Here is a 27,839-nt window from a genome sequence, read left to right as displayed (position 1 = left end):
AGGGCCCGTTGAGCCGGGCCTTGATAGCCCACTGGCTAGTTTATCGCAACACGCGACTCTCATATATGGCCGCGGCGGACAAATTGGGAAACGCACAGCGTGTGGTTGAGCATACGTCGCTCTGAGCATAAAACAGGGGATATGTCATGTGCGTTCCATGTTTGAAAAGTTTTTGATGTCATTCTCATTTCTTTTTATGCTTTGATGCCAAATAGGCACCGATTGGTTCACGGATTTCTTGGTGAGTCCACCGAACGTAAAAATCAGACTTTTGACCCCGGTCTGGTCTGCGGTGGAATGGAGGGCGACGTGGATCTTCCCCGGGAAGAGCAGAGGGAAACTGATGCGTGTCGGGGCAGCAGATGAGCGCCATTTGTATGTAGAGGCGGCCGCTGCCTCCTCACCAGGCGAGTGGAAGATTTTTGACGGCAACGTGGTGGAGAAAAGCTCCTCCTTCGAGCGGTGCCTCTGCCGCGGCACCGCCTCTGAAGCGGGGTTTATGGGGCTTAGCGTGTCGAGGGACCAATATACTCAGACCCTGGAGCGTGTCTCGACTGCGCGTGGTGCGGCGCTCTCCCGACCAGTGACCGTGCGCGTGTGGACGTGCGTGTCCGTCCGCTCGACCTGCGTTGGCGTGCCCCTGAGACGGCTCCCGGATCGAACCGAATCCGATTACCCGGCGTGCCGGCCGTCTGAGCCCTGGAGAGTTATGGCGGCGACCGGCCCGGGCCGGGCCGTTCCAGAAGGACCGAGGCTAATGTCGGAGCTGTGGTCGCCGCGGGCGCCGCGCGGGCGGACGGATGTAACGGCCGGGGCGACTCAGAAGACGACCCTCAGCCGGTTAAATAGAGCGTGGTGCGGCCGTCGGGCCTGTCCGGGAACCCACGACAGTCTCACAATGGGGCTAGTTAGAGGAATTCTGAAATCCGTTCCAGACATAGCAAATGTTTGTGAAAATTGTAAAACGAAGCAGCAATGATTTTAGCGCTGTTACAACATTGACGGGCGACATTGATCAGGATATCTAATTGCTTGGCTAAGTGCTATTAAATCACCAAATTGTCCATTGCCACAGTGAACAATAACATATTACCCTCACCAATGTCATTTACTGATCACCTTCAGGATTTTTTTTTTGCTTCTGTGCCTTTTCTGCACCACGTCCCGAATCCCTCTCCCCTGTCTTCTTTCGGTCTCCTATCATCTGCGGTGTGAGGGAAGGCGCGCTGGCCGGTGGAGATTGCGTGGGGATTGACGGGCGTGGTCGGATGATAATTGGCTACCTCTCTCCTCTCCTGCTCTCTTCTGTTATTTCCCTCTTCCATTCTTCCTTTCCCTCCTCTCCCCTCTTCCACTCTTCTTCTTTTCTCCTGTCCTCTTCTCGCGTAATCGAGCTTTTCCATCCCTGCAGAGCTTCTCACCTTGTGTGAACCTTGATGTCTAATGGACCTTACATGAACTGTGTATGCCCCTAGAGAGCAGCCGGAGTAACCCATGCCCCTCCCTTTCGCAGGAAAGACAATCTCTGGTATTATGTATGATCAACAACCTGCGGGCAGCGCGCAGTGAGCAGGTGTGCGGCCTGAAGCTGATCGAGGGTCAGGCCATCAGTGAGTACCCACCCGCCGCCACTCCCCGGCCCTTCCATAGGACGTGCGTGTCAGGGTGTCGTGCCCGAGCCGTCGGCTCTCACGCCTGTATTAATAGGCCCGCTCGGCAGTGATTCTCTGGATGGTCAATATTTGCCGGCCGTCTGTGGCGATTATTAGTCACGCGAGAGCCACGTTACTACTCATAATACTACGATATGTGTCTGGCTGTCGGGGAGGCTGGTTGGCGATGGCTGTTTTCACGGCCAGCGCATGGTCATGGCACTGAATTTGTTCCTGCTAATATGCTGTGAAAATGTGCGGCGAATCGTCATGTGCGTTCTGTTTGTGACACCTTACGCTTCTTTGCCGGCAGTTCCAAAGTGTCTGTCGCGGGGTATCGTCTCTCAAATGTTCCCACTACACGACCTGCCCAAGCTGAAGCGACTCAACACGTCCTGGGTGCGAGCCTTCACCAAAACTCAGCCGCTCGGTAAGGAGGGACGGGCCGGGACGCAGTCTGATGAGCGATGTGAGCTGGTCCCTCAGGGCTCTGCCGCTCTCTGCTTTCACAGATAAAGAAGTTACTCAAATGATATCGACCCGTAATTTTTGATGAGCAAAATATTCATGTTCATGCCATAGAGTGTTATAGTTTGGGAGTACAACGTTTTCAAAGAAAATGTTATCTCAAGGCTAGTGTCAGCTGCCCGGTGAAACCGTCAGACCCCGCCGCCGCCCCACCCGCTGTCACAGCCCCCTCCGACCCATATCACCCCCTCCGTCGCCCACGCCCGATCCTCTCGAGAGTTAGGGGTGGGGGGGGGGGGGCTAACCAGCTGAGTCTGGTTATTGGAGGTCAGCTGCCCGCCAGGAGAATGACATTTCCTCCGAGACAAACTTGGCGACCCAAGCCCCGGCCAAAGTTCAATGATTGAAGGCACGCTGTGACCGCGAGACAGCAGTTTCATTGGCAACAAAGTAAGGTCAATGAAGCGGCTCAAAGTTTAAGTTTGCTGACGAGTTGGCGAAGCGTGCCAGCTAGTTGATGTTTGGCAATCTCACCACTGAAAGCGATTTATCGCTCATTTGGTTTTAAATTGGTTGTTGAATCGAGATATCGTGAATCGTGATTCGTGGTATTTGATGTTAGATTTGAATAAGGCTGGCCGTATGATGCCATTCAGTTCACTTCAAAAGTTCAAGCGCGCTTTGCGATTGCTTTCCGTAAACAAATTTCGTAGATCTGAGGAAAGCGCGACGCGGAATAGCTGCATCAAAGACTTCGCTTTGAGCTTGCTATTTGATGAATGCGTTGAACGTGTATTCAACCTGGGACTGGCTATGGACAGAAGAAACTGCGTCAGAGCTCTGGGAAAGGCCAGCCCCCGGCGCAGCCGCCGGGCCGGCCGGGCGGGGCAGCGGGAAATCGAATCATGGAAACGGAATCGGCCGGGCCGCCGTGTGGCGAGCGAGGCCCTCCTCCGAGTTTGTTTGGTGGGAAGCTGCCAGCTGTGCCGCTCTTCTAGCGACGCAGCTCGGGTCGCTGCACCACTGCGCTGAGCGTGGGCCGTGGTGCCATTTTTACTTGAGAGTGTGTCGTTTTTACCACTTCGACGATAAAATACGCGCAAGGGACTCGATGCGAGTCTTAAGATAGAATGTGTCGCCCGGAAAATGCCGACGCATTGATGCGATTGTATTGGTGTTGTGCCAATTTTCCGACTCTCATCGGTCCATATATATGTTACAGACCGTATGAAAACCCAGTCCGTTTGCAAACGGCCTGGCCCAGTCAGGCCGTTTGAAAACGGCCTGAAAAAGCCGGCCGTTTGCAAACCGCCTGAGATATCAGGCCGTATGAAAATGGCCTAGGCAGTTTGAAACGGCCTAGACAGTTTGAAAACGGCCTAGTCAGTTTTCAAACGGTCTGGCGAAGTACAACAGCCTCTGAAGATTGAATTTACTGGATCCAGGATGGTCGATGATCAGGTTGCATCCATGTGAATGCTGGCGCATTCCATGCCGAATGACTCGTCTACATACGTCGAACATTTTCTTACTGTGCTGATGCTCGGCCCGGCCGTTTTTCGACAATATTACATACTTATTATACAAGTTCACGGTCCGCCTGTGTACGGCCATCCAGTTGATGGAGCCTGGTGAAGCTACTATATGGTGAGGTCTGGTGAAACGTATCACTACAAGACTCACCGTTTATATTTTGCGGCATAAAACGCCGGAGCGCGTAATGGACATCAGAGTTCACATCAGTGGCGCGGGAACCGGGCGGGGGGGGGGAGGGGCTAGCGGGGCTGAGCCCCTCCAACTTTTCGGCTGGGGGGGGGGAGCGCTCGTAATGTATTTGAGCCTCCCCCCCCCCCCCAGCTGAAGGAATCGAAATCGGAAATCTACCAACATAATTTCATAGATTCATACATTGGCGCGGGAACCGGGGGAGGGGGCAGTGGGGGAAGCTTGCTCCCACAGCTCTGGGGCCGTGGAGGCGGTGCCCCACAACTTTTCATGAGGTCAGGAATCGTTGGAGCAGCTTGTCCTCCCCAAATTAGGGGTTGTGGATCACAAAGGAAGTAAGCATGTAAGTGAAAAATCCACCTCTTTCACTGGCTCGGCAACTCATTTGGCAGATTAAACCTCGCCGGCACAGGCCATTTTGCGTCCTTCGACGGCACAAGGACCTGTTAGAAAGTCGTTAAGTGTGGCTGCTAGGTGGTTTTCCGGGGTGCTGATCACGAATATCGTGTTAGTTTTGATCACAGATGATGTCGTTAAGCGATTAGACTAGGTCGGGTCAGGTCAGGTCAGGTCAACCGGTAGGGGTCGTGACGGGTATTCGTAGTACCTGTCATCCGCCTCTGACAGCTTCGTAACATGTTACGAAGGCACCAAAACTACTTCGAAAATGTTCAAATGGTTGCTAAATTCGAGTTCAGCTAAAACAAAACAGCCTAGAAACATGTAAAACTCGAAAAGTGAACCGAGATCACCAAAGGTCAATGACATGACCTGACCTTCAGGTGACCTTGACACCCACCCTAATGTATGGGAGCAACATCAAATCACATGTTTGAACGTTTGAAACCACGAAAAGCTTGCAAACGCGCGGCTAATGCGAGCCGACATACGCCGAATCGCGATTCCGGCCAAACATGGTCTCGGAAAAGAGGTCACAGGTCAAAGGTCATTTGGGTCAGGGTCATGAAATTTTCAGGGTAGGTTAAAATTGATCAATGCGAGGGTACTGAAAGTTTGTCGCGATCGGAAGCTTTTTACGCGAGTTATTCGCGAAAAGCCCTAGGGGGTTGCATCAACCCCCCCCCTGCCCCCCTGTGCCGGCGAGGGTTAAAACCTTTATTCCAGGCTGCCAAAACGGTAGTTTCTTCACTCAGCTGAGACGGAATACCTGACTTTTTTGTAAATATTTTCGTTTTTTTGTTGTTGTTGAAAAGGCCAATGTCTGAAATATAAGTGGCCTAAAACCGGTGAGAAAACTAGATTTGGGGGTACCCTAGGTTGATCTCTATTATGGTTCAGCCCCCCCCCCCCCCAGTCTGGAAGAAGTTCCCGCGCCACTGGTTCACATTAGAGTTCTCACTGCGCCCGGTCGACCGCCGGCGGCTGGCCGGTGGCGTATGCCGGCAATACTTGACCATTGCGGTGGAAGGCGAAACTTTAAAGTCCGGGGGAAGCCCGGGTCGACCGGGCGCTATACAGGCGGGGTCTCAGTTCTGCTAATCTCTTCCTGACCAGGCCTGCATTCGTCATCGGGAAAATCAGGGAGAATTTTCCGGAACTAGCGAGAATCATCGGGGACTATCACGAACGGTATCGCGATAACGAGACATGCTGAAGATAGGCGCCCAACAATAATTTTCCGACGGAGAATATCCGAGTGACAATATTTTTCCGGATGCCGAACGCACCTCAGGATTTCATGGTGCCATGTAATGTCATGAAACGGTCGTGCTTCAACAAACTCAACATTGTCCAGCTGTACGTACCTTTTTGCAGGCCAGATTGTTTTTCAAAATGCCTAGACCGTTTGCAAACGGCCTGGTGTCTGGAAAGCTGTCATACGGCCTAGACGGTTTGCAAACGGCCTGAAATTTCAGGCGGTTTGCATACAGCCTGAAATTTCAGCCCGTATTCAAACGGCCTGACTTTTCAGTCCGTTTGCATACTGACTGGGCTGTCCAGGCCGTTTGCAAACGGCCTGAATCGGGCCAGGCCGTTTGCAAACGGACTGAGTTTTCATACGGCCTGTAACATATAGACTGCTTGTGTTGTGTGGCCGATGTTTTTCATATCTACTGGTTTTTAGTGTCTGAACTATTTCGTTCGACGAAATATGACAGTGGCAGCTAGACTCATAAATTCCTGATCGAACATATATCGAGTAATAAACCGGCTTTTGTTGTCCATGGTCTTGGCGAAGTGCCTAGAATATAAAATAGCACTTTGCCGGTGCTTCGATCTTTCGCGCTGAGTGCAGCTGCTGTATCTATGTGGGATAGATGGTCTTGGGCTCATATCTGCTTTTGGAGTTTGTTGTCTGACTCCCTTTTTGCGAGTCCATGGTCGAAGAAGTCTGTTCAAGAGAAACTAAGAGGGACGTGGCTCACAATTTTAGCAGAATTGGTATCTCAAGGATGTGTTCTACAATTGTGCATGTGCTCCCAAAATTTGTCCTAAAAATATGCATGTGACAGACAGTCGTAGTCCTGTGTTTTATCGGCCAATACCCACCAAAGGGACGCTATGTTATCGCCGTATTTTAGCCCGCTCGGCGTGGTCGCCGGCCGGCGCCGGTCAGGTCAGAGCCAGCGCTGATATATGCGCCTAGATTAGCGGCCGACGCCACCATAACGCAGCATGTTGAATGATGGTCGACACCCGTCGAGCGGGTCCGGCTGGGAATATTCACACCGGGTTGTATAACAACCACCCAAGGTGCGTAGAAAAGTTGCGAGGGTGAGGATTCCAGATGGGCTGTTTCCCGAATTTGCGTAAAATGCGGTATTATGGTGGTTACGTTTTGCGTAAACTGACATTTTATCACATACCTACCCTAGTTAGTGTTTCACAAGCTTTTGCTAGTAATGTGATATTTGGTTGATACTTTGCGTGGACAATTTGTCAGCTCGGCGGAATGCACTGATGCTGTCCAAGACGTTGTGGATATTGCTCAAAGTGCCCTCAATTTCAAATGAGTCATTTGGGAACATAAAACTGTCCCGAGAGATATTGCTTGAACAGAGTTTAATATCACGCGACAATTTATGCATCCTATCATCAATAATTCATAGGCTTGGGTCTCCGAGAAAATGTTAAGTCATGCTTTGACATATTTTATTTGACGGCGTAATATTCATTGGACTTTGTGGTATTGCTAGCATACTTATATATGAGCGCGCTGCAGTCGTTTTTACTGATTTTACATGTTCACCATTCGCAAGATACTGGTAAGCAGACGCAATACGGATTCGAAACATTTTCGTGTGTTTAAAGGTTCGGGGACCATCTATCCATTAAAGCATTTAAGTACAAAGACTCGGCTAACTAGTGTAAAAAGCTACCGTGCCTTTGAAAGCTTAACAATGAATAACCAATTTTCCCGGTTACCGCTAGTCATATATCTCCTCCCAGTGACCACCAGCCAGCCGGTCTGGCGGGACCAGACCGTTGGCGTCATGCCCCAATCACAGCCAATCCCAGCAGTGACCGACGAGATCGCTGCATCATACCATCTATCACGGCCGTATCCGACAGCTGCCTGTAACACGGCAGCGCTCTATCGGCGAGACGGTTTTTACTGCTCCCGCCGCCCACGACCGTGGCTTTCTACGACTGTCTGCCGGATTTTTACAGATTCATTTATCTGATTAAGTGGCTGTAGCGATACCCAGTGTGAGGGTCACTTGCCTTCTAGGAGAATTCTCTTCACTAAGACAGATCGTTCGGCGGTGACAGTGCTGCCTCTTCCACAGATGAGATCTCTGACTACTTTGGTGTCAAGATCGGCATCTATTTCGCCTGGCTGGGTCACTACACCCGCTCATTGATTTTGCCGTCACTGATCGGCATCATATACTGGGTGAGTTCACTTCGACGAGCGGACCGTGCCGTCCGCCGCGCATCATTGGTGGGGATGTCATCGGCTGAATAATGGGAGAGGATGCTGAACCAGTAGCTAATTTGAACGATGGGTGAGCCAATATGGCCCTACTTGTTTAGATTTCCGCTTTAGACTGTTGTTTATTGCTGACGTAACTCGTGCAATGCAATGCAATTCGTGTTAAATGGTCACTCGTGTTTCTAGCTTGCTTGATAAGGTCGAGTTTCCGTGACAAATAACCGACAGTTAAGCCCAAGGCCGATGTCAAGATCTGTAATATATGTCACATACATCTGTCGGGGCCTTGTGTAGTGTCTTGGAAATGGTAACATGTGCCTTGTGAGTTTCGTAAATTGTCTACTCCTGAGAACTTGGCGATGACTGATTGTAACCAGTCAGGGCCGCGGCTATACAGTTTCTTTTTACGGGTCAAAGGCGAGTATCATTTGTTACCGGACGAGTTTCACTTGTTATTTTACATACCTATCATTTTGTTACCGTCCATCATGTAATTTTTGTGTCCTGTCAGGGATGCCAAAGTGAGTTTTTTTTCTATCTATAGAAATCTTTGTTTTTTTTTTCTTGACTCATGGCCAGGGGTGAGACTGGGCATTGTGCATTGTGTGCAGCTCTGGCTCTAGCGTTCATTCGTACGCCGCTATACTCGCAGTTGCTTAGGTGGTAGGCTCATTTTCTGTGGGCTGATGGACAGTGGAACTGCGCTGGATCAACGTCTCACCCGATAGCGTCAGCGCGCTAATGAAATGGGACACCGCGGAGTTAATTATTCTTCGCCGGGGGCGATGTCGAAGTTTGCTAAACTCATTACAGGACCGCCAGCCCTTCAGCGGCGAATTGTGTGATGTTCTGGGCTTGTACCGACGGTACAATGTCGGGTCGCTGTGTCTTTTTTAGATCGGCGCTGACGCGAAGTGAAGCCAATTTCCGGACCGGTTGAACTTGTGATTCCTCATGACACCCTTCAATGTCGCTCTCTCCGCAGGGGAAGAGCTTTCGGAAGGAGACACAGGCCGAGGATGACCTGTGGTTCGTGTTGTTCGCCTTCTTCAACGTGTTCTGGTCGACCGTGTATCTGGAGAGCTGGAAGCGGCGCTCGGCGGAGCTGGCTCACAGCTGGGGGACGCTGGACACGAGGGATGAGCTGATCCAGGAGCCGCGGCCCCTCTTCAAGGTGGGTGCTGACAGTGTCGGCCACAGGATCGGGATGGTAGCGATCTTGTGGAAATGGTGGATTGAGTCTGGCTGAAAATGTGGAATACTGCCATCAATGGTGAGAACCTGGCTAGGGAATATTTAGGATTGTGTATTGCTTGTCTTATGTAAGCGTTAATTAATATTTCTGAGTTGATGAAAGTGATCGAAAGCTCAGACATTCAGACAGAAGGGTTGGTCTACAGATGAAATGTATGCTATGTAATTTAATTTAAGCACGTATGTAGCTCAAAACGATGACCGATTAACGGAGCTATAGAGGTCTTACTTGTGTCTCGATTGCAAGCGGTCGATCATCGTTACGCCAATTTTAGCCGTCCCGGTCCACATACATTCCATTTGGGCCTTTATTTGACGTCCGCCGCTGGCTGCTTTGGTCGGAGCTGGGCGGATCAGACAGACGGAACTGATTTCGTTCGAGATCCGAAACTTTGTTTATTCGGATTAGTCTGTTCAGCAGAGGGCCGGTCGAAGATCGCCAGACTGGAGATAGCCGCGACCGAAGCCGGCTCTTTTATTGACCGATGAGGTCGGGAGAAGAAGGGAAGGGGAAGTGGGAGGAGGGCAGGGTTTGGGGCTGTTCCTCCCGTCACTCAGATTGTTAAGAAGTTCTTGTGTCCGGCGCAGCTTTGTCAGCAGTATGGGCTGACGCAATGTAACGAAATCGGACGGGGCACTGAGCGCCGAGGCTCAGAGTATGCTTCACAGGCCGGGGACGGCCGCGCGCTCTGTGATGAATAGCAAACTGGACCAGCTCAACCGGCTCATATGGACGACGTCATGCATAGCATGATTGATGTGGGGTTATAGAGCCGGAGAGGCGACAGCCCCATACTAAACAGGTCGAGCTGCCACCAGACGGTCCGGCATATTTTATCATAGAGCGACTCACAAAACTCAGTCATGATTTATTCATGCAGCGTCTTTAGTTAGGGGCTGCCCTCCTGCATCTGAGAACCATTGATGGTACACCCAATCTCAATACCGCTGTGGGCCTTACTCGACTCAGGTGCGGTCCGTTACTATTTCGGTATCACCATAGGCTCCTCTCCATGTCAGTACCCACCACTGTGTGTCCTTTCTGATCCAGTACCTATACTGGTCCCGTCGCTCTCAATGCGTAGTACTGTAGGTCCCTTTTCCAACAGTACCTTCATTGGTTCCTATCCCTCTCAATACCTACCTCTCCACTGCGTATTCCTCCCATCCAGTACCGCCTTGTGTCCCTGTCCATTGTCCGTCTTTCTGAGAACCCACCGCCGCGGGTGCCCATCCCCCCTCCAGGCGGCTACAGTCGGTCAGATGGGCGCGCCAGTGTCTGAGAAGACGGTCTCGGCCTGATAACGTTCGAGCACATCCCTGTGCGCCAGTGTCGGAGAGGAGACGGTCTCGGCCTGATAACGTCCGCGATCGATGAACCCTCGGGGCGTAGCGAGACGGACGGCAGCGTCCGTCCGTGTGTCTGTCTGTCGATTCGTCAAGGTCTGTTCGACTATGCCTGAACGTTAACGTCTGCGTATCCCCGTGTGCATGTGCGGCCATGTCAGCTCGCCCATATCACACAGGTGTCTATCCTGTCCTTCCGTCAGCCCTCTATTCTCCAGCTACTCTGTCAAACCTTCCGTCCGACCGTCCATGCTCGTTTTTTTATACGTCTGCTCTATCTTCACGTCACTGCATACGTTCTAACGTCCTTCCACCCGTCCGTCGTTTCCCCTGCCCTGTTCTCCACCTCAACGCCTCTGGTGCGTTCGAACGTCCCTGCGTCAATCAGAACAGGCCATAGGCTGGTCAGTCGCCTGTGTGTGACCGTGTCCGACGACCCGCACCGGACCGGACGGGACTGTCCCCGGTGGCAGTGCCGGTAATTGCCCGGGGCACCGACCGCTCCGCTCCGCCGCCGCCGCCGCCGCCGCCGCCGCCGCCACCGACACAATAGCGCGGATAAATGTCCGCTCCCCGCTACCGCCGGCCGGCTCCGCGCGAGTACCGACGGTAGTAAGAGGCTCTCTGCTTCCAATTCTGCCGGCGCCTGGTGTCGTCAGATTTAACGCTGGGAGCAGGGTTGTTTTGTGGAGAACAAAGGACTGTTGACGCCGAACGGTGCGAGGCTGAGACACGACTCCACTTTGTGTCTGGCAGTGACTGAGGAAGCTAGTTTGTAAGATCGTTGGATGTGTGCATGATGAAGCTCATCCCTGTTGATTAAGTTAGCTTACTTGGTTGGTTTACTTTTTTACCTATGCTGAGTATCAACAATTAAGTTATTGCGTAATGCTTCTGCGTGGTAAGGAAAGGAAAAGTTAATGAATGTTGGTCTTCTTTGGTTCTACTATTTTTCTGAGACTTGAAATATGCTTTATTCTTGTTGGAAAGCCTGGAATCGATCTCAATGGTTGGCACGCCAACAACGACAAAATACTACGAACCCCGAACTATGTAAATGAATGCTTGCTCATCTACATAGTTCTGTCTTGCTCTTGAATGTCTTGCTCAAAGTTCTAACTGAACTCCTCGATACCACTATGATATCAGCTAATCGCAACATTTGTGTGACAGACGAGATAATTCCACTGCTAAAAGCGCCATACCGTATCCAGAATGTCAGCCTGCCTTTCCACCATTCAACTCTGATCGGTCTGTCGTCGATATTAGCATTCAGCTTCCGTCCGGAACGGATATCGTCAGAAATCGTCATCATCTCTCAGAATCCCCCGCTGTTATCGCTTCTCGGTACGATGTGGGCCTCTTTCCGTGACTTATGGGCCGGACGGAAAGACTCAGACTCAAACGGGAAGATTTGTCCGAACACTCGTATTTTTTATGTCCTTTTACCGGTATAAACAGGTTGTCGTTTGACATTTCTAAGTAATCGGTAGATGCTCTCCTTTGGTCCTCCTATGACTGATAGGCCACCCTAAGTTCTCCTGCGACCAGTGGACGTCGTTCTCTGGCTCTTTTTGATCAGTACAGAGTACAGACCGACCTTCGTTCCCCCTGTGACCGGCACGGGTCTCTGGTCCTTTTGTGGCCGGTAGAGGCCATTCCCCGACGCAGGACCATGCCACAGGTTCCCTGAGCGGGCGCTCGGCGCCGTTCTGGTAATGGAGAGGCGGCGGCGACCCATCAGTGCCGTCTGATGTATGGAGGGGTCGGCTGATGGTCGGCGGGCGTGCAGTGGCACTGCCGCCCTCTGCCACCGGTGCACTGCTCTCCTCTCTGCCGCAGTCTTACGCTGTCTTTTCCCTCTACCGTCCTCTGTCGCCATCCTCTGCCTTTCTCTGCCTTCCACTACTTACGTCCTCCGTCATCCTCTTCCGTCCACCTCCTCCCGCCCGCCATCCTCTGCCGCTGCCTGTTCTCATGCAATGGTCGGAATGAAAATGCTTTGAAATGATTGTTTGCCATTTCATGGAATAGGTCGTGTTAACGACATTACTGTCGAAATTGCGTCCGGTGCTGCCGTTACTTTCAATGCCTGGTTATTGTGCGCATACTCCGATGATCATTGTCTTTTGAGTCTTTTCGTTTTCCTTGCGCTCCATTTGAAAGAAGACGTCCAACTTAACAAGTTATCCGGCAATCAACACCAAAAGCTGCTCTTAATCTAGGGACGCTCTAATAAATGGGCCCATATATTACACTCTTAATGAGTATGCTCCCATAAACGTCCATTTATTCCGTTTAAAACTTGCACTAAAATCGAGTTAGAAAATATCGTAGCTATCTTTTCTCAATCTTTTGAAATGGATTGGCTTCCGTGTTAGTTACTCGGCCTCACTGCCAAGAGTCACGGTAAGCTATTAACGGCATTTTCCTCTAAATATGAGACGTTGCGGCCAGGCAGCCCAGTACTGAGGCTATTGGGAATTACTTGTCACTCGGTGTTTATCTCTTCACGATGCAAATGAGTCAAATGCGAGTTGGCGCAGTCCTGTGACGTCCAGTCAACCAGAGTGTAAGCGACATAGCACCGCAGCCTTATCTACGCACAGGTATTGTGTGGTCTTAGTCTCAACGCTCTGTTACACAAGTACAGCTACCCAGATCTTCCAGTTTCCACCATCTTGTCCACACCCTTTCCCCTGTCCTTCCTCTGCCTGGGTCCGTTCTGTCTACTGTCCGGCCGTTCTGCACTGTCCGACCGTCTGTCCTGCTCGCTCAGTTGTCTGCCCGGCTGTCGCGACTGAGCGGGCAGCTGAATAGCCGCTCGGCGCTACTGGCGACGTCTCTAATTCTGTGCTGATTGACGTGACAATCGTCTGAAGCTCCGGTCGGTAATGGTCCGCGGAGGCACGGCCCGGCCTGACCCGCAGACAGGCGTCACATGCTGTCCCAGACCGGAGATTCGGTACCCTGATGGAGGCGCGGAATTGGGCTGGTTGTGGACCAGGGCAGCAGCTTCGTGTTCACAATGATGATGGTATGGTGTAGACGAAGATCTTTTAGAAGCGACATTTCTGTTGAATTTAATCGGTAGGATGGGTTCCATTTTACGGCTCATTATCACAATACGAGCACATTTTATTATATTCGACGTAGGATATTTTCTAAAGCAGCAAATCGATAGTAATTGACGCAAGTAACCAAAGCAAAAACATCACCCAATCATTCTGCGTACAAGAGTCTTGGTGAGACTGACGGGTTTTTGGCTCTGCTGAATTACGACTGGCGTATGCCACTATTCCCCCACATATTCCAACTCGAGAGACCCATGCGCTGCGTTCTGCCGGGGGGGGGGGGGGTGAGCTGCGCCTCAGCCGGACTGCCGCCCTGAATTTAAACCTCGCCCACTGGCCCGTCCATCTTCCCAGAGCGTCTGGCAGTGACGGCACAGAAAATGGGCCGGCTGCAAAAATCCACCATCGGCGCCCGTTTAAATAATACATCCGAGACGCCATATCAGCGAGATCGTGCTCCTGGCAAACAAACGCCGCTCGCTAGAATGGTGTTTTTGCTTTGGAAGACAACACCTGCAAGGCGATCCTTGATTTTCGTTGTGATTTATAAGAGAAACCTGTGATAAAGGCTGGCTGGAATTTAGGAAGTATCATGGCTACACTAAGCTACAGCCATTCCTAGACAGTAGACACAATCTAATCACTCAGTGCCACTTCTGCATAATTGACAAAACCCCACATAAGGAATATTTGGAGCCAACAGACAGGTAATTCGATTTAGAAAAAGTTTCATTGAGCACAGTGGTCATTCGTTCTCAGTTCGGCTTGGACGCATCTGCCTCGCATCGGTGCTGCCTTCTCTGGAACATTCCTACGTCGTCCGACATTACATCGAACCTGATGTGACCTCAGCTATTTTAGTAGTATTCTGCCCACGATTAGGAAAACCGATGGTGACTAGCTCTAACACACCATCTATAGGGCCTATTGGAAGACATTGTCGGTTCCTGGTGGTCATTACGTTTGAACTTGATCTGTTGCACCCTCTGTGCCCACTGCGGTTGGAGGATTCGCGACCGAACCGCCTTGCCAAAATGCGACCGTCAATGTCCGACCTGACTTGATAATTGTCTGACACCGCAATCGACAAGCGGCATGTGTGGCTATGCTGTGACCTGATCTGATATGACTTGACCTGATATGACCTGTCACCGAAAGGTGTGCTGCCGGTGTCAGTTTCTGACCTGGCACTCGTCAAACCTGACCTTACCTGACCTGCCAGCACAGGTCGAGCTGCAGGCACTGACAGTGTTCAAAATGGCGCAAAATGACCTTGCAGTCGGCGCGCCCTTAACCCCGAACAAACAAGCAAGACAGTGCTCTAACCTGGCCTGACCTCTCTCACCGTAGGACGACTTTATGACCCAGCGACCTGACCGAACAGCAACCTGACCTGACCTCTCTCTCCACAGGGTGAACTGCAGGTATCAGCGGTAACTGGTAAACTGGAGCTGGGCTGTCCGTGGTGGCGCCAGAGCCTGCGCCGCTACCTGATCGGCTGGCCGCTGACTGCTGGGTGTATCGCTGCCGACGTGTTCGTCATGTGGACCCTGCTCGAACTTCAGGTCAGTTACTGATGAACACGCCCGCACATAAACGCTGCTTCCAGTACTCACGGATAACACGGATGGCAGTGTCCAGTGTCCACTTGGGTTTCAGCATTGTTTATGGATGGAACTTGGGATTTCTTCTAAAAATGATTTCTTTTAAAGTCGTAATTTCTTTCAGAATCTGCAATCTTCAAACGTTGTGCCTTTCCAGCAAACTGTCAACTCGATGTGAAATAATAGCGTTGTTCCGCTGATTGTTATGCTGATTCGTGTGTCATTTCGACTAACGACGCAGCTGCTGGCAGCAGGACCCCTCGGCCCAACACAAATGACTCTCCAAATCATCGTCGAAAATTGAATCAGGCCCTAATGACACCCTTCAGCCTAACAACTGCAAGACACGATCAGCTAGCGCAACACAATTAAGCGTCATTTTGAGCAGGGCTGCGGAGTCGATGGATTTTCGGCGACTCCGACTCCGACTCCGACTCCGGCTTTCAAAAACCAGCTCCGACTCCGACTCCGACTCCGGGCAGAATTGTCGACTCCGACCGACTCCAACTCCCGACTCCGACTCCGCAGACCTAGCAGGGCTGCGGAGTCGACAGATTTTCGGTGACTCCGACTCCGACTCCGGCTCGGGTTTCTAAAATCGACTCCGACTCCGACTACGACTCCGGTCACAACAGTCGACTCCGACCGACTCCGACTCCGACTCCGACTCCGACTCCGCAGCCCTGATTTTGAGTAATGTATTAAAGTTATTAACAATACCTTTGCCACAGCCATTTATTGTGTCTAAATACCGTGGACTAAAATATTAGATTGCATGTTTATTTTTCTCCTGATTTAAGTTCACCTTTACGTCTCGGGGAAACTGTATTTCAATCATTCACATTAGTAGTCTGGTCGTGACGGTGCCCCTTACTGCAGTCCAAGTTGCAATTTCGTCTCGACGTGGCTGGCCGGTCCGGCCATGTCTCCCCAATTGGCGGCAATCGGGCGTCTGTGACGTGGCCATGAGACGGACCTAGCAGACGTTGTCGGGACCGACTGTGATTTACGGCCCGTTTATATGCGGGGATGGGGCGGTTGAGGACCGGAGTGCAGACAGGAGTGCCAGGAGAGCATCCTGTCTGGAAGGGGAGGGGAAGACCCAAGACCGACGCAGGTTGGCGAGGAGCATCTGGTTGGGTTAGAAAGGAGAACGAGACGGACTGAGGCCAGGGCAGTGCGTAGCCCCATTAGATACATACTTTCCTGCCGGCCACAATACTACTTAGCTGCCACTAAAGTGTTATGCGACCTGGCACTGCCTTTTGTCGGTGATTTTCGCCAGTAACTTCACATAAACCCCCATTTAATGTCGTTCGTCGGCTACTCCTCGACGAGAAAACGTAACGGCCCTGTGTTGATGTCTGGTTAATGCTAATTTCATAGCCTCTTACCCGGTTTCCATGGAAACTGAGATCGTAATGACACGTAGGCACAATCCTTTAACATTGTGTCGCTGCTCATGTTTGTGGCTAATGTACCTAATTACCGCTAGCTTTCCATGATTCATCTCATTGACATTGTATTTCGTATTGCTTCTGCTGATCCCTTGTTCCTGTTGTTCATCCCACACCTAAATTTCCCAAATCCCTTAATCCCAACCCTACATTGTTCCAAACCTCCAAGCATGATGTCGTTCGCAGACCTTTTCTTCACTGTGTCTGTTAATTTTAATTTGGCTGTGCTGTTTCAGTTCTGGTGGGAGAAACACACGCAAGAGTGGGGCTACGGGGCGTGGACCAACTACTTCCCCAAGATCCTGATGGCGTTCGTCATTGGCGTAATGGAGAACATCTACAAGAAGGTTGCCGTGTGGCTCAATGAGTTCGGTACGTATCAGCTCTGCACGACCTGTGTGTGACCCTGTTACGGGTTACCACCTCCTTCCCTGCCACTGTTCTTGTTCACGTTCTCGGTCATCATCTCAATTTACGTTTTCCGGTTCTGGTTCCTACCCTCATCCCGTCTTCCTTCCCGACTCCATCCACTTCCGTCATCGCTTTTTCCCGCCCGATCCCGCCACCTTCCATCACCCTGGGTCTCTCTCTCTCTCTCTCTCTCTCTCTCTCTCTCTCTCTCTCTCTCTCTCTCTCTCTCTCTCTCTCTCTCTCTCTCTCTCTCTCTCTCTCTCTCTCTCTCGCTCTCTTTTTTCTCTCTTTCTTCTCTCTGTCATCCCTCTTTCGCTCTTCTCTTCCCTCTGTTCCCACCGTCGTGTTCCGTGCCCTCATTTGCCGATGTAGCAGGAAGGAGGAACTGTTTTCTGACGGAATTCCCGATAACGCGAAAGACGATTTTTTTCTCTCGCCCTGGCCGGTCCATGCACGATTCCCCGTCCACACACAGCCGCTCGCGTGATTAGTTAGTTCTGGACGACCAATTGGCGCAGTTTGATGTTCCCCGTCAGGTATTGTCATTAGTTAGGGTCACGGGCCTGACCTTCACAGTCGGTCGATCTCGAAATGGTCACAGCCCGGGGCATTATTAGAGTCGAGAATAGTCCCGACCGGAACCCACGCTTCCGGGCGTCACTGGCCCAAAATGGAAAACGAGTCGATGTTGGACGTAATAGATGGGTCACCGCGAGAGTTAAGAATAGATTGTTGGTGCTAAATCAGGCCTCCTGCGCACTTTCCTGTCGAGCTTCGTTGCCGTCTCGTTCTCTGTCGCGGAAAGGTGTAATTCCGCAGCTGACAGGTCGGCCATTTCCGTCACAGCTCCTGTCTCCAGACTGCCATCCTGTCCAGACTATGTAGTGTCATCTGCTGGTTGTGACCGCGTGGGGCGTTATCCGTCGTCTGGCGCCTCCATCCGGCCGGTTTAAGGCCGGCTGTAGAGCGGTCTAGGGTAGTGGGAAGTAGAGACGACCGGCTGAGCGAGTCGTTTCTCAGCGTTCATAACACAATAGGCTTCCAACATGGCACTGAACGCCGAGGTGCGACTGTTACCGATCGTTCCGAGGGTTTCTTAGAGTAATTTCTATGGTTAATAAATTGCGGTTAGGAGAAGGAGGTCACTTAAGGGCGTCAAACTGTTCACAGTGTTTGTCCCGCGGTCAAAGGCGTCATGTTGTTGAGTCTACTTATCCAAGACACTAAACAGTAACCCTTTAGATACTCAAAGTTAACTCCCCATAGGCGGGTTGTAGTTCGATGTGTTGTGTTTCGATCGCACCATGTAGCAGGATTACCGACCGATTCTGACCTTTCTGGGCGCCATTGAAACACTCCCTGTAACCTCCTCACTGTTCCGGCCAGCCCTGAATCAGCGATGTGAGCGTCGACTGTCATGTTACTCACTGCCCTCATCCTCTCACCCCATAAACGCTCTCGCTCTCATACCACTGCTCGCGGTTTGTTTACAAGCTCTGTCAACGCCTCCCATCATCGTCTCGATTCATCCTGTCTGCGAGCTCCTATCCTGTCCGTGCTCACTGCAGCTGCCCGGCATTTCAATCTCGCTCTCCGGTGTTCACAGAGAACTATAGGCTCGAGGAAAGCTATCAGAACCATCTGATTGTGAAGCTGGCACTGGTTAGTCGGTTCAACGCTGGCTGGTTCATTAGTTTCGTGTGCCGAAGGCTCGATGTTTTTCGTTAAACGCATGATGTGCTTTCATGTTATGTGTATCTGCTCCAGTCTCATACTTTGATGATATTTGTGTTTGGTTTTGTTTGGTGTAGCATGGTAAGCTGTGATGATTTCTTACGAGCACAGCTTTCATCGTCGGTTTTAAGGCATTACGAACGGTGATATTATTTTAGTTTTGGTCATGTGTTTGTGGTGAACGATGTTATTCGTATGGCGTCTGGTTATTACTTTTAGCATGAACTTTCTAGGGCATGTTTGTGTAGGATCTTTGTCAGTTCTTTTGAAGAGTGACATCAGTAAGTTGATAAATAAATGCCGTTTTTCATTACTTGAAAGCCCGTTGTTGGACCATGCTGACAAAGTTCATAATAGGCAGTCCCAATAATCTAACCAGCGACAAAGATCATATCAATGACCTACGTACGCAGAATTATCCATGCGTCATATTTAACATGAAAAATTTGACCCAGCTGCTCAGCTCCGTAATTTTCTATCACCTGACGTAACAGAGTTCAAAAGAGACGGAAGCGATGTAGAGAACTTCCGATGTCAACTGCTCCCGTATATGTCAAAGTCTAACGTTTGGAGCATGCTTATGTTTGCCGGTCTAGTGTCGTTCCTTTCTCAAAATTATTTCTCTCCATACTGTTTCAGGCTCAGTCTTTACATTGATTGCCCACTTAAAACGTGCAACCGTAATATTGTTGGTCTTTGTAATCACCGTGACCTGCTCGTTAACCCGTCTAAGTTTAGATCGTCTCGATTATCGACATGTGCGAAATCCCTCCCCAAGCGATCAGACCTGAAAAGCCTGGGTCGCCATATTCCGTACGGCCATTTTAGCCTCCCTGCGCCGTTTGTGGCGGATTCGGCTGCGAGCGCCATAACTTGGCTGTCTGACGGCCGTTCGCTGTTTATGTGAAGCCCTGTCGACGCCGGCTCGGCCGTGCTCGCACTATTGGAGCCGTGTCGAGCCGGCGGGAAGGGGTGAGAGGGAGGATTTGGCCACTCGAGGGATTCGAGTCCTGACTTCGCCAGCATTGGATTAGTGGTCCCAGAATAACTCCCGTGTGAGGGGGCAAGCTTAGTAGCAAAAAAAACGTATTATTCCACTTCGCTCCGCACTTCTGCATTTTCATTGTGCGCTTTCCAAGTTTGTGTTGATCTTTGAATTTATTTGCTGAACATGCAGATGTTTTATTGCCGTTCCCTTTTGTTTGAGAGTAACCGAAGGTTTGTTGTCAATAGTTAAAACACTATTCTTTAGAATTGTGTTTGAAAAACAAATCTGAGTTCCCTGACAATTTGGCAAAATAAACGTATTTGTACAATTATTAAAAGTAAAATGAATTTGACATACGTCATTTATTTCAGGAGCAGGCGTCCTAGCCTGTCCGAGTTCATTAGTTTGTTCTAGACCTGTTTGTGTGCGGGCTACTTATAAACGTTCTGAGGTTTTAACATTTTTAATTGTTTTCCAGTTCCAATTTGTCAACTCCTTCGCGTCGCTGTTCTACATCGCCTTCTACCTACAAGACATGGAGCGATTGAAACGGGTTAGTGTCCTCATAGTTTTGACAAGAAAATATAAGACCCTTTTCGATAAATAATTATTCCTTTTATCGATTTTTTTTAAAATAAATTTAGCTCGAATGTTTGGACGGATTGACACAGCCGGAGCCTGCGCTAAGCAGAGCTTGTTGCGTAGACCCCGACCCCTACCGTCCGATCGCGCAATAATATCGGGAGAATTTAGATGCCAAAGTTTAAAGTGCCCTTCAAAGCCGGACACGGCCTGTCCCACTCAACTGACTTCAACTGGCTGCGGCTGCTCCCACCAACCGCAGACCATCCCCGTCAGGAGTCTTTGCTGGGTTATGCCCTTTCGGTCTGACGAGACCATTTCATCAGGGCCGGAAGGATAATAGGAAATAGAGGGAGACATTGGTCTGGGCGAGCACCCTGGTGAGTCCCCGGGGCTGAGCCCGTCCAGAGGACAGGCCCACCAGCCCCCCAAGCACTCACTGCAACCGGCTACTGGCGTGCTCTTGTAAGGTGACCGCTGATGACATCCCTCTTATACCGAAACCATGGTGTTGCTTTTGACAGGCATGTTCTCTTTTTTTTTTTGCAGCAATTGGGAACTTTGCTCATTATCCGTCAAGTCGTGGGCAACGTGAAGGAGTCGCTAATTCCATTCCTGAAGGGTCAAATGAAGCTGGCCCAAATGAGTTTTGCCATGTTCGGCGCAGTTTCGCCATCTATGGAGGAGAAACCGAAGCCAGAGCTGGAGTTCCCGCCGGAAGATGGCAACTCGGCGGCCCCACCGAGCTCCGGCCCAGATGCCAGAAATATCAGCCAGGCGGAGATTGAATCAGCCATGCCGCAGGTGATTTGACATGCATGTCGAGTTAAATTGCCGGGCTAGACCGGCTTTGGCCACCGGCTAGTCATGAATTCATGGTCACGGTCGAAGGAAATCGCTGTTAGGGACTGTGACTATTGAATGATAATATCCAGACCATTACATTTAGCTCTGGTCCTATAGATGGTAAAACGGGCTGACGGATTATCAGCTCTTTACCATACCGAAATGCTATATAAGCCCCAGTCTTGTCTAATGTCTTAACCGCTGAATATTGACCCGTCGATGTCTTCTCCGTCGATGGTCTGCTTCTACCGCACTTCCAACCTCCCCACCTTCGTTCTGCCGCAGTATGACGGCACGTTTGAGGACTACCTGGAGATGTTCATCCAGTTCGGCTACGTCATCCTCTTCTCGTCGGCGTTCCCGCTGGCGGCAGTGTGTGCGCTGCTCAACAACATCATAGAGATCCGCAGCGACGCCTTCAAACTGTGTGCCATCTTCCAGAGACCGTTCGGCCAGCGGGCGAGAAACATCGGCACCTGGCAGGTACGGCAGATGGAGAGGTGGTGGGATGGGGCTGGAGTCAGATGGAGTTGTAACTGAGTTGTGAGGATGAGCTGTGAGCTGCTAATATCAAATATTAATTGGGTTTGGGAGTATGTCCGTCTGAGTATTGGCGATTTCCTGTGTCTCAAAGTGGAAGCTCACATGGCTATTCGAGTTGATGTAGTGAATTTTGACCTTAACTGATGTTCGAAGTTTCAGAGGTCTGTGAGTGATGTATGTGCCGTTTCACAGTGCTCAAATCTAGTGACCTTCAATTCGTTTCAGGACGCGATGGAAGTGATGGGCGTGGTGGGAGTGATGGTCAACTGCGCCCTCATCGGAATGTCCGGTCCCGTGCACCGGCTCTTCCCCAACATATCTACGACACAGACCGTGCTGCTCATCATTGTACTGGAGGTAAGGGTCGGTCCACATCGCACCATGTCCACCGCCCACACCGTGCTGCTCATCATTGTACTGGAGGTAAGGGTCGGTTCATACCGCTCTTCCCCAACATATCCACGGCACAGACCGTGCTGCTCATCATTGTGCTGGAGGTAAGGGTCGGTCCACACCGCACCATGTCCACCGCCCACACCGTGCTGCTCATCATTGTACTGGAGGTAAGGGTCGGTTCATACCGCTCTTTCCCAACATACCTCGGCCCAGACCGTGCTGCTCATCATAGTGCTGGAGGTAAGGGCCGGTTCATACCACACATGTCCACCGCCCAGACCGTGCTGCTCATCATTGTGTTGGAGGTAAGGGTCGGTTCACATCGCTCTTCCCCAACATATCCACGGCCCAGACCGTGCTGCTCATCATTGTGCTGGAGGTAAGGGCCGATGCCTACCGTCTTTTCCCAACATATCTACGGCGCAGAACGTGCTACTCATCATTGTGCTGGAGGTAAGGGTCAGTTCATACCGCTCTTTCCCAACATACCACAGCCCAGACAGTGCTGCTCATCTAGAGGTAAGAGCCAATTCACACTGCTGTTACATTGTATTGGAGGTAAGTTCGGGTTCATTCCGCTCTTCCCCAACATATCCACTGCGCAGACCGTGCTGCTCATCATTGTACAGGAGGTAAGGGTTGGTTCATTCCGATGTTTTGTAGCATTTCCATCTTGGTCCAAGCGATGTGTTCCCATTTACAGCGATATGCGGTAGTTAAGCAAAGCATTTGTGCTGCGATTCGAGGCCCCCATGACAACTGATCTATGTTGGAAGTTGTTCAGCCAACCAGGGCTGCGGAGTCGGAGTCGGAGTCGGAGTCGGTCGGAGTCGACAGTTGTGACCGGAGTCGGAGTCGGAGTCGGAGTCGATTTTAGAAACCCGAGCCGGAGTCGGAGTCGGAGTCACCGAAAATCTGTCGACTCCGCAGCCCTGCTTGGTCTGCGGAGTCGGAGTCGGGAGTTGGAGTCGGTCGGAGTCGACAATTCTGCCCGGAGTCGGAGTCGGAGTCGGAGCTGGTTTTTGAAAGCCGGAGACGGAGTCGGAGTCGGAGTCGGAGTCGCCGAAAATCCATCGACTCCGCAGCCCTGCAGCCAACACTTCTAGCTCTTCCCACATATCTTGTTTTGTGTGTGGACTTACGTCTATTGACGTGTCTGTGCTTGACTGACCGGCGCTGTGTCCCTTCTACAGCACGTTCTGCTGCTGCTGAAGCTGCTGCTGTCGTACGCCATCCCGGATACTCCCGCCTGGCTGCAGACCGAGATAGCCAAGATCGAGTTTAACCGACGAGAGCTGCACAAACGCTCCCTCTCGTTCAGTCGACAGACGAGCTTCTCCTCGTCGGTGGACTCGAGCCCTCAGCATCAGAGGTGGGTGAAGGGAGGGTGAAGGGAGGATTGTGGAAGGGTACAAAAACGTGCAAAGACGGTGATTCTGGGTGCAGCAGAGAGGGTAACGTCGGGTGTAGGGGTTGAGGGTGTTGAGGGATGCAGAAAGGGTGTCGACTTCGAGGGGTGCAGGAAGGTTGTTGAGTGGTGCAACAAGTGTGTGAAGCTGGTAGGGACTCCCTTCCTTTTGCTGGCGGGGGAGGGGACAATGTGTGCTGTAGGTGAAAGTGAAGAGGTGTAGGTGAAAAAGGACATGGTTATCTGTCAGGCTTTGTGCTTCTGAAGTGGGAACAAAATCAGGGTGTGTATGTGGATTTGAGGGGGACTCCTCTGTGATGACGGTGCGAAATGGATGAACGGTGATAGGTACCAATCATAGGGATGGCAAAGCGTACAAGCAAATAATCATGAAGGATATAAACGATACGTTCAGGGTGAATGTCCGCGAGGCACAGATATCCGAGATAGAAGTGTGGGATGTGAAGGGTTTCTGTGTCCTTTTCTGATACTGAACGCCGCCTGTGTGGAACAACCGTCGCAGACACTGTCCTGCGAATCGTTTTCCACTATCCTCATCGTGTTTTCCTATCTTTCTTTTCTGGCTCTCTTTGTGTGTCTGTATGTCCGTATACTCTGGTCTTTCGTCTCCGATTGGGTCACGCCTATTCCACTGACACTCCGCTCCCCTCAGAATTCCATCGGCCCCGGCTCCTCTCGCGCACCAGTAGTGAGTCGCTCTCTCACCTTTCTCTTTCTCTGCTGGTCGGGTGGAGGACGGACGGGCCGCATGGGCTGGACGCGCTCGGACTGACTGGCTTGGCGGGGCCGCATGCGCAGTGTGGGTGTGTTGGTGACGCGCCGTGCCGATGACAGGGGCCGCTGGCAGCGTGCTTCCGTCTACCAGCTTCCCTGGGCGCTGAGGTCATGACGGCACCGCCCTACCGGTCGGGCCGGGCTGTGGGCGTCTCAGGGGGTGCTGTGCCGGGTGAGATGGGAGTGTAAGAGTTGTACCATCGGGCTGGCCGCATGTGGTGGCGTGCCGTGAGTGATTACTAATTGACTTACTAACTGATTGGTTACTGAGAGTCTCAAAGGCGCCAGATGAGCCACCTATCCAGAACGGTGCCAATCAGCTTGTTTGTGGTACAGGGTGACACAAAAAAGCGGTCATCACCAAAATTCGAATAACTTCGGAAGTTATATTCAGATCATCACCAAACTTCGGCCACTTTAGGTCACACCTATGTAGCAGACATCCACCAAGTTTCAAGTCTTCACTACGAATACTTTTAGTACAGTGTGTGTTTTACGGACGCTCCACAATGTGCTCCAGGTGAGCGCCCCGGCGCTGCAGGGCGTAGGCACACCTGCATCCGGCGGGCAAAGTTGCCGATAACCCGATAAGAATAACGTTTCAGAGGGTAGCACACCCCCTGAGCACTGTCTCCAGAGGCCATTGCACTCTGTAAAGTGCACAGCCATCGGGTTATCGACAACTTTGCCCGCCGGATGCAAGTGTGCCCAAGATTACTTTACTACTCTTTACTACTTTACGAGTGTGCGTACGCCCTGCAGCGCCGTGGTGCTCACCTGGAGCACATTGTGGAGCGTCAGTAAAACACACACTGTACTAAAAGTATTCGTAGTGAAGACTTGAAACTTGATGGATGTATGCTACATAGGTGTGACCTAAAGTGGCCGAAGTTTGGTGATGATCTGAATAAAACTTCCGAAGTTATTCGAAATTTGGTGATGACCGTTTTTTTTTTTTTGTGTCACTCTGTAGATCGTCTGACCGTCGGTCGGGAACTGGGATGTGAATAGCTTTGGAGTGATGTGCAACTGTGGATATCACAAGAGTGAGCGTGTGTTCTGGCTGGGAATGACGTGAGCAGTTACGACACTGGTGTTTTTAACATAGGTTGTGAATAACACGCTTGAAATAGTCATACTTACCTGTGGACCGTGGGTCGCGATATATGATGGTGAAGCCATGCTAACTTGTTAGTTAGGTAGTTTGGTGGCCAATAACCGCAGACTCTCTTAGAGTCTGGTTTGTCTGGAAAGATAGTGTGTAGATTTCGCTGCATTTTTTAATGCGCTTAATGCTTATGGAAGGCTTCCTCACAGCTTACTGCTTACTTTTTCACTTCTTACTGTCCTGGCACTGATGAGGCTCCTACCTTGACTTTGGGCAGAACACACCAAATCACTAGGAACATCGAGCGCTTTCCACTCGTTTTTCGGCTGATTTGTTCTTTTCTTTTGCCAGTCACTCCGTCTTTCTGTCTGTTTGTCTCATCCTGTGCCAGCCCTTCTTTCAAACCTTCCACACACAATCGGATGACTGGTATCCGCATTGCAGGTACCCGTCACTTCCCTTGTCGATCTGTCTGATGTTCTGTATCGCTGCTGTCAGGCCGGTGCCGGTACCCGTGACGCCGGTGGCAGCCGCGGACCACGGAGCCGACTCCTCAGACCGCTGCTGTCAGACCGAACCCTACCTGGACCGGCGACCGCGCACCCTCTCCGTGGGCTGCCAGTACGAGCCGCCGCTGATCCGACCGCGCCGTATCAGTGACCGGGGTCCGGACCCGGGCGCCGCCACGCCCAGTCCGGGCAGCACGCCCGGAGCCGGGCCGGCGCCCGTGATCGGCCCGGCGGCCGGCACCAGTCCGGGCCGCGCGCCGCCCGCCCACCGGCTCACCCGGCAATACACGCTCGACGCTGACCAGCTGCGGCAGAGACGGCAAACGCCGCCGGCAGCGCCGCCCAGCGGGCCAGACAGGAGGCTCAGCTTCGACCACTCGCGGGAAGGCGGCGCCACGGTGCGTCCCGAGCGGCCGGAGCTGCCCCGACGGCTGACTGAGGAGCGTGATGACGGCGCTGGAGGTCTGGTGCGGGGCAGCCCGGCTCCCGACACTGCTCCTCCCACTGAGGGAGCACCGGAGCCGGCCAACGGAGCACCCCCGGAGCCGCGGGAGCCGCCGGCGGGAGCGCCGTCCGCGACAACGGAGGAGACCACCGACACCCACCAACCTACCGGCACTAGTCCCCTAAAGAAGCACAAACCCAGACTGGCCTTCCTCAACCGCACCAAATCCCTCTCGCATCTGTTCCACAAGAACGGCAGCAGCGGCGGCAGCAGCCGGAGGCGGGAGGCGCGCAGAGCGGAGGAGGCGGCGGCGCTCACACCGCCTCCGGTGCTGGGTGAACTGAGTGTGCTAGACCCCGACCAGCTGGTGTTACTCTCGGACATTCAGAACAACGACCCTCGGGCCTAGCTGGGTCGCTGGCTGAGCCGAGGCGGGTAGGGTTGTGTCATGTGTGCTGCTGACGTGAGGTGGAACTTGGCGGTGCCCAAGCCGCGCAGGTGTGATGTTGAATTGTGCATTGAACTGTCTGGTCTGAGCTGTGGTGTGTGAGGGTCAGGGTCTGCGTATGTTAATTCAGGGACAGCGGTTGGGTATTCCGTGCGTGTTGCTCGGCCTCTCAGGCTATCAGTGAGCTTCCCTTGGAGTGGCGGCCGGTCTTTGTCCTTCCGCCCCGTGCGGCGTGCCTTCTCATTGAGTTAGCTTTGTCAGCGTGGTGGAGCGAGTGAAAGGCTGGGAAGAGTTGAAGGGCTTTCCATGATAGATGGCGCTGAAGTCGAGGAAGGGAGAAAGGTGTGGGGTGGCTCGGTTGAGGTGATATGACTGGAATCATGGCGCAGTTATTTTGTTATTGTTTTGTTTGCTCTGCTGTGTATAATTTAATGCATTTATACTTTGTTTTTAGAGCTCACAGCAGTGCTCACGTCTTGGTTCAGGGTCCATACTTGCCATGATTTGCGTGCTGTCGCCGCGTCCCGGTGACTCCGGGAGCCTGTGGTATTCGGCCGGCGGGCGACCCTACATACATTCCCGGGTGGGTAGCTAGTGCTGAGCGGCGGCCAGGCTGTTGTGATGTACGCGCCACGCCGCGTCGTGTCATCGTGTCACGTGAGATGTGTTCGTGTCGCTCGGCACACCGTGTATCGGGAAAATATACACCGATAAAGCTCATCGTGGTTGACCTTTCGCGTGGCCCTCATGTAGAGAAAGAAGCATGTGCGCCTTAGCAGCTGAGCTCAATGGCTTTGATCATAGTCACAGATAACACTTGCGTGCCTCATTTGGTCATGCTTACAGCTAACACTGGTGTTCCTAATTTTGAATGGTTCACAGATTCATAAGCATCAGAAGCTATCGCTACGATGAAAGAGTGATCTGCACATAATATCGTTCAAATGAAAGCCATATGCGCCCGGCTAACTGTTGACAGTGGTCCAGACGCCTTGACTTTTTCTCTCAGTTTTTGTCTGCTCCCCGTGCCGTATCTGTTCGGTCACTCTCTGAGCCCCGCAGATAGTGGACCTATGTAGTGGCGATTTGACACGTCCTTCACGTTTCAGCAACTGCCGATCTGGATGGTGAAGATGGACCGTGCTTC

The 27,839-nt window shown here is 51.7% G+C and overlaps 1 protein-coding gene across 2 annotated transcripts in view; it reads left to right on the top strand.

Moving 5' to 3' along the window:
- The window catches only part of LOC122377010 (anoctamin-8-like), a 63,718-nt gene extending 36,306 nt beyond the window's left edge, over positions 1 to 27,412 (top strand). For both annotated transcript variants that reach the window (XM_043356976.1, XM_043356985.1), the window contains 13 exons: positions 1,514 to 1,610; positions 1,966 to 2,082; positions 7,598 to 7,704; positions 8,729 to 8,917; positions 14,831 to 14,983; positions 16,716 to 16,851; positions 18,497 to 18,552; positions 20,091 to 20,165; positions 20,744 to 20,998; positions 21,326 to 21,523; positions 21,809 to 21,940; positions 23,173 to 23,351; positions 25,789 to 27,412. In XM_043356976.1, the coding sequence (XP_043212911.1) occupies positions 1,514 to 1,610; positions 1,966 to 2,082; positions 7,598 to 7,704; positions 8,729 to 8,917; positions 14,831 to 14,983; positions 16,716 to 16,851; positions 18,497 to 18,552; positions 20,091 to 20,165; positions 20,744 to 20,998; positions 21,326 to 21,523; positions 21,809 to 21,940; positions 23,173 to 23,351; positions 25,789 to 26,653 (2,559 nt within the window). In that variant the 3' untranslated portion in view covers positions 26,654 to 27,412. The remainder of the gene's footprint in view (positions 1 to 1,513; positions 1,611 to 1,965; positions 2,083 to 7,597; positions 7,705 to 8,728; positions 8,918 to 14,830; positions 14,984 to 16,715; positions 16,852 to 18,496; positions 18,553 to 20,090; positions 20,166 to 20,743; positions 20,999 to 21,325; positions 21,524 to 21,808; positions 21,941 to 23,172; positions 23,352 to 25,788) is intronic.
- The last annotated feature ends 427 nt before the right edge of the window (positions 27,413 to 27,839 follow it).

The sequence above is a fragment of the Amphibalanus amphitrite genome, unplaced genomic scaffold, assembly GCF_019059575.1.
Source record: "Amphibalanus amphitrite isolate SeventyFive unplaced genomic scaffold, NRLGWU_Aamphi_draft 000043F_arrow, whole genome shotgun sequence".
NCBI lineage: Eukaryota > Metazoa > Arthropoda > Thecostraca > Balanomorpha > Balanidae > Amphibalanus > Amphibalanus amphitrite.
This window is presented reverse-complemented; position numbering and strand designations above follow the sequence as displayed.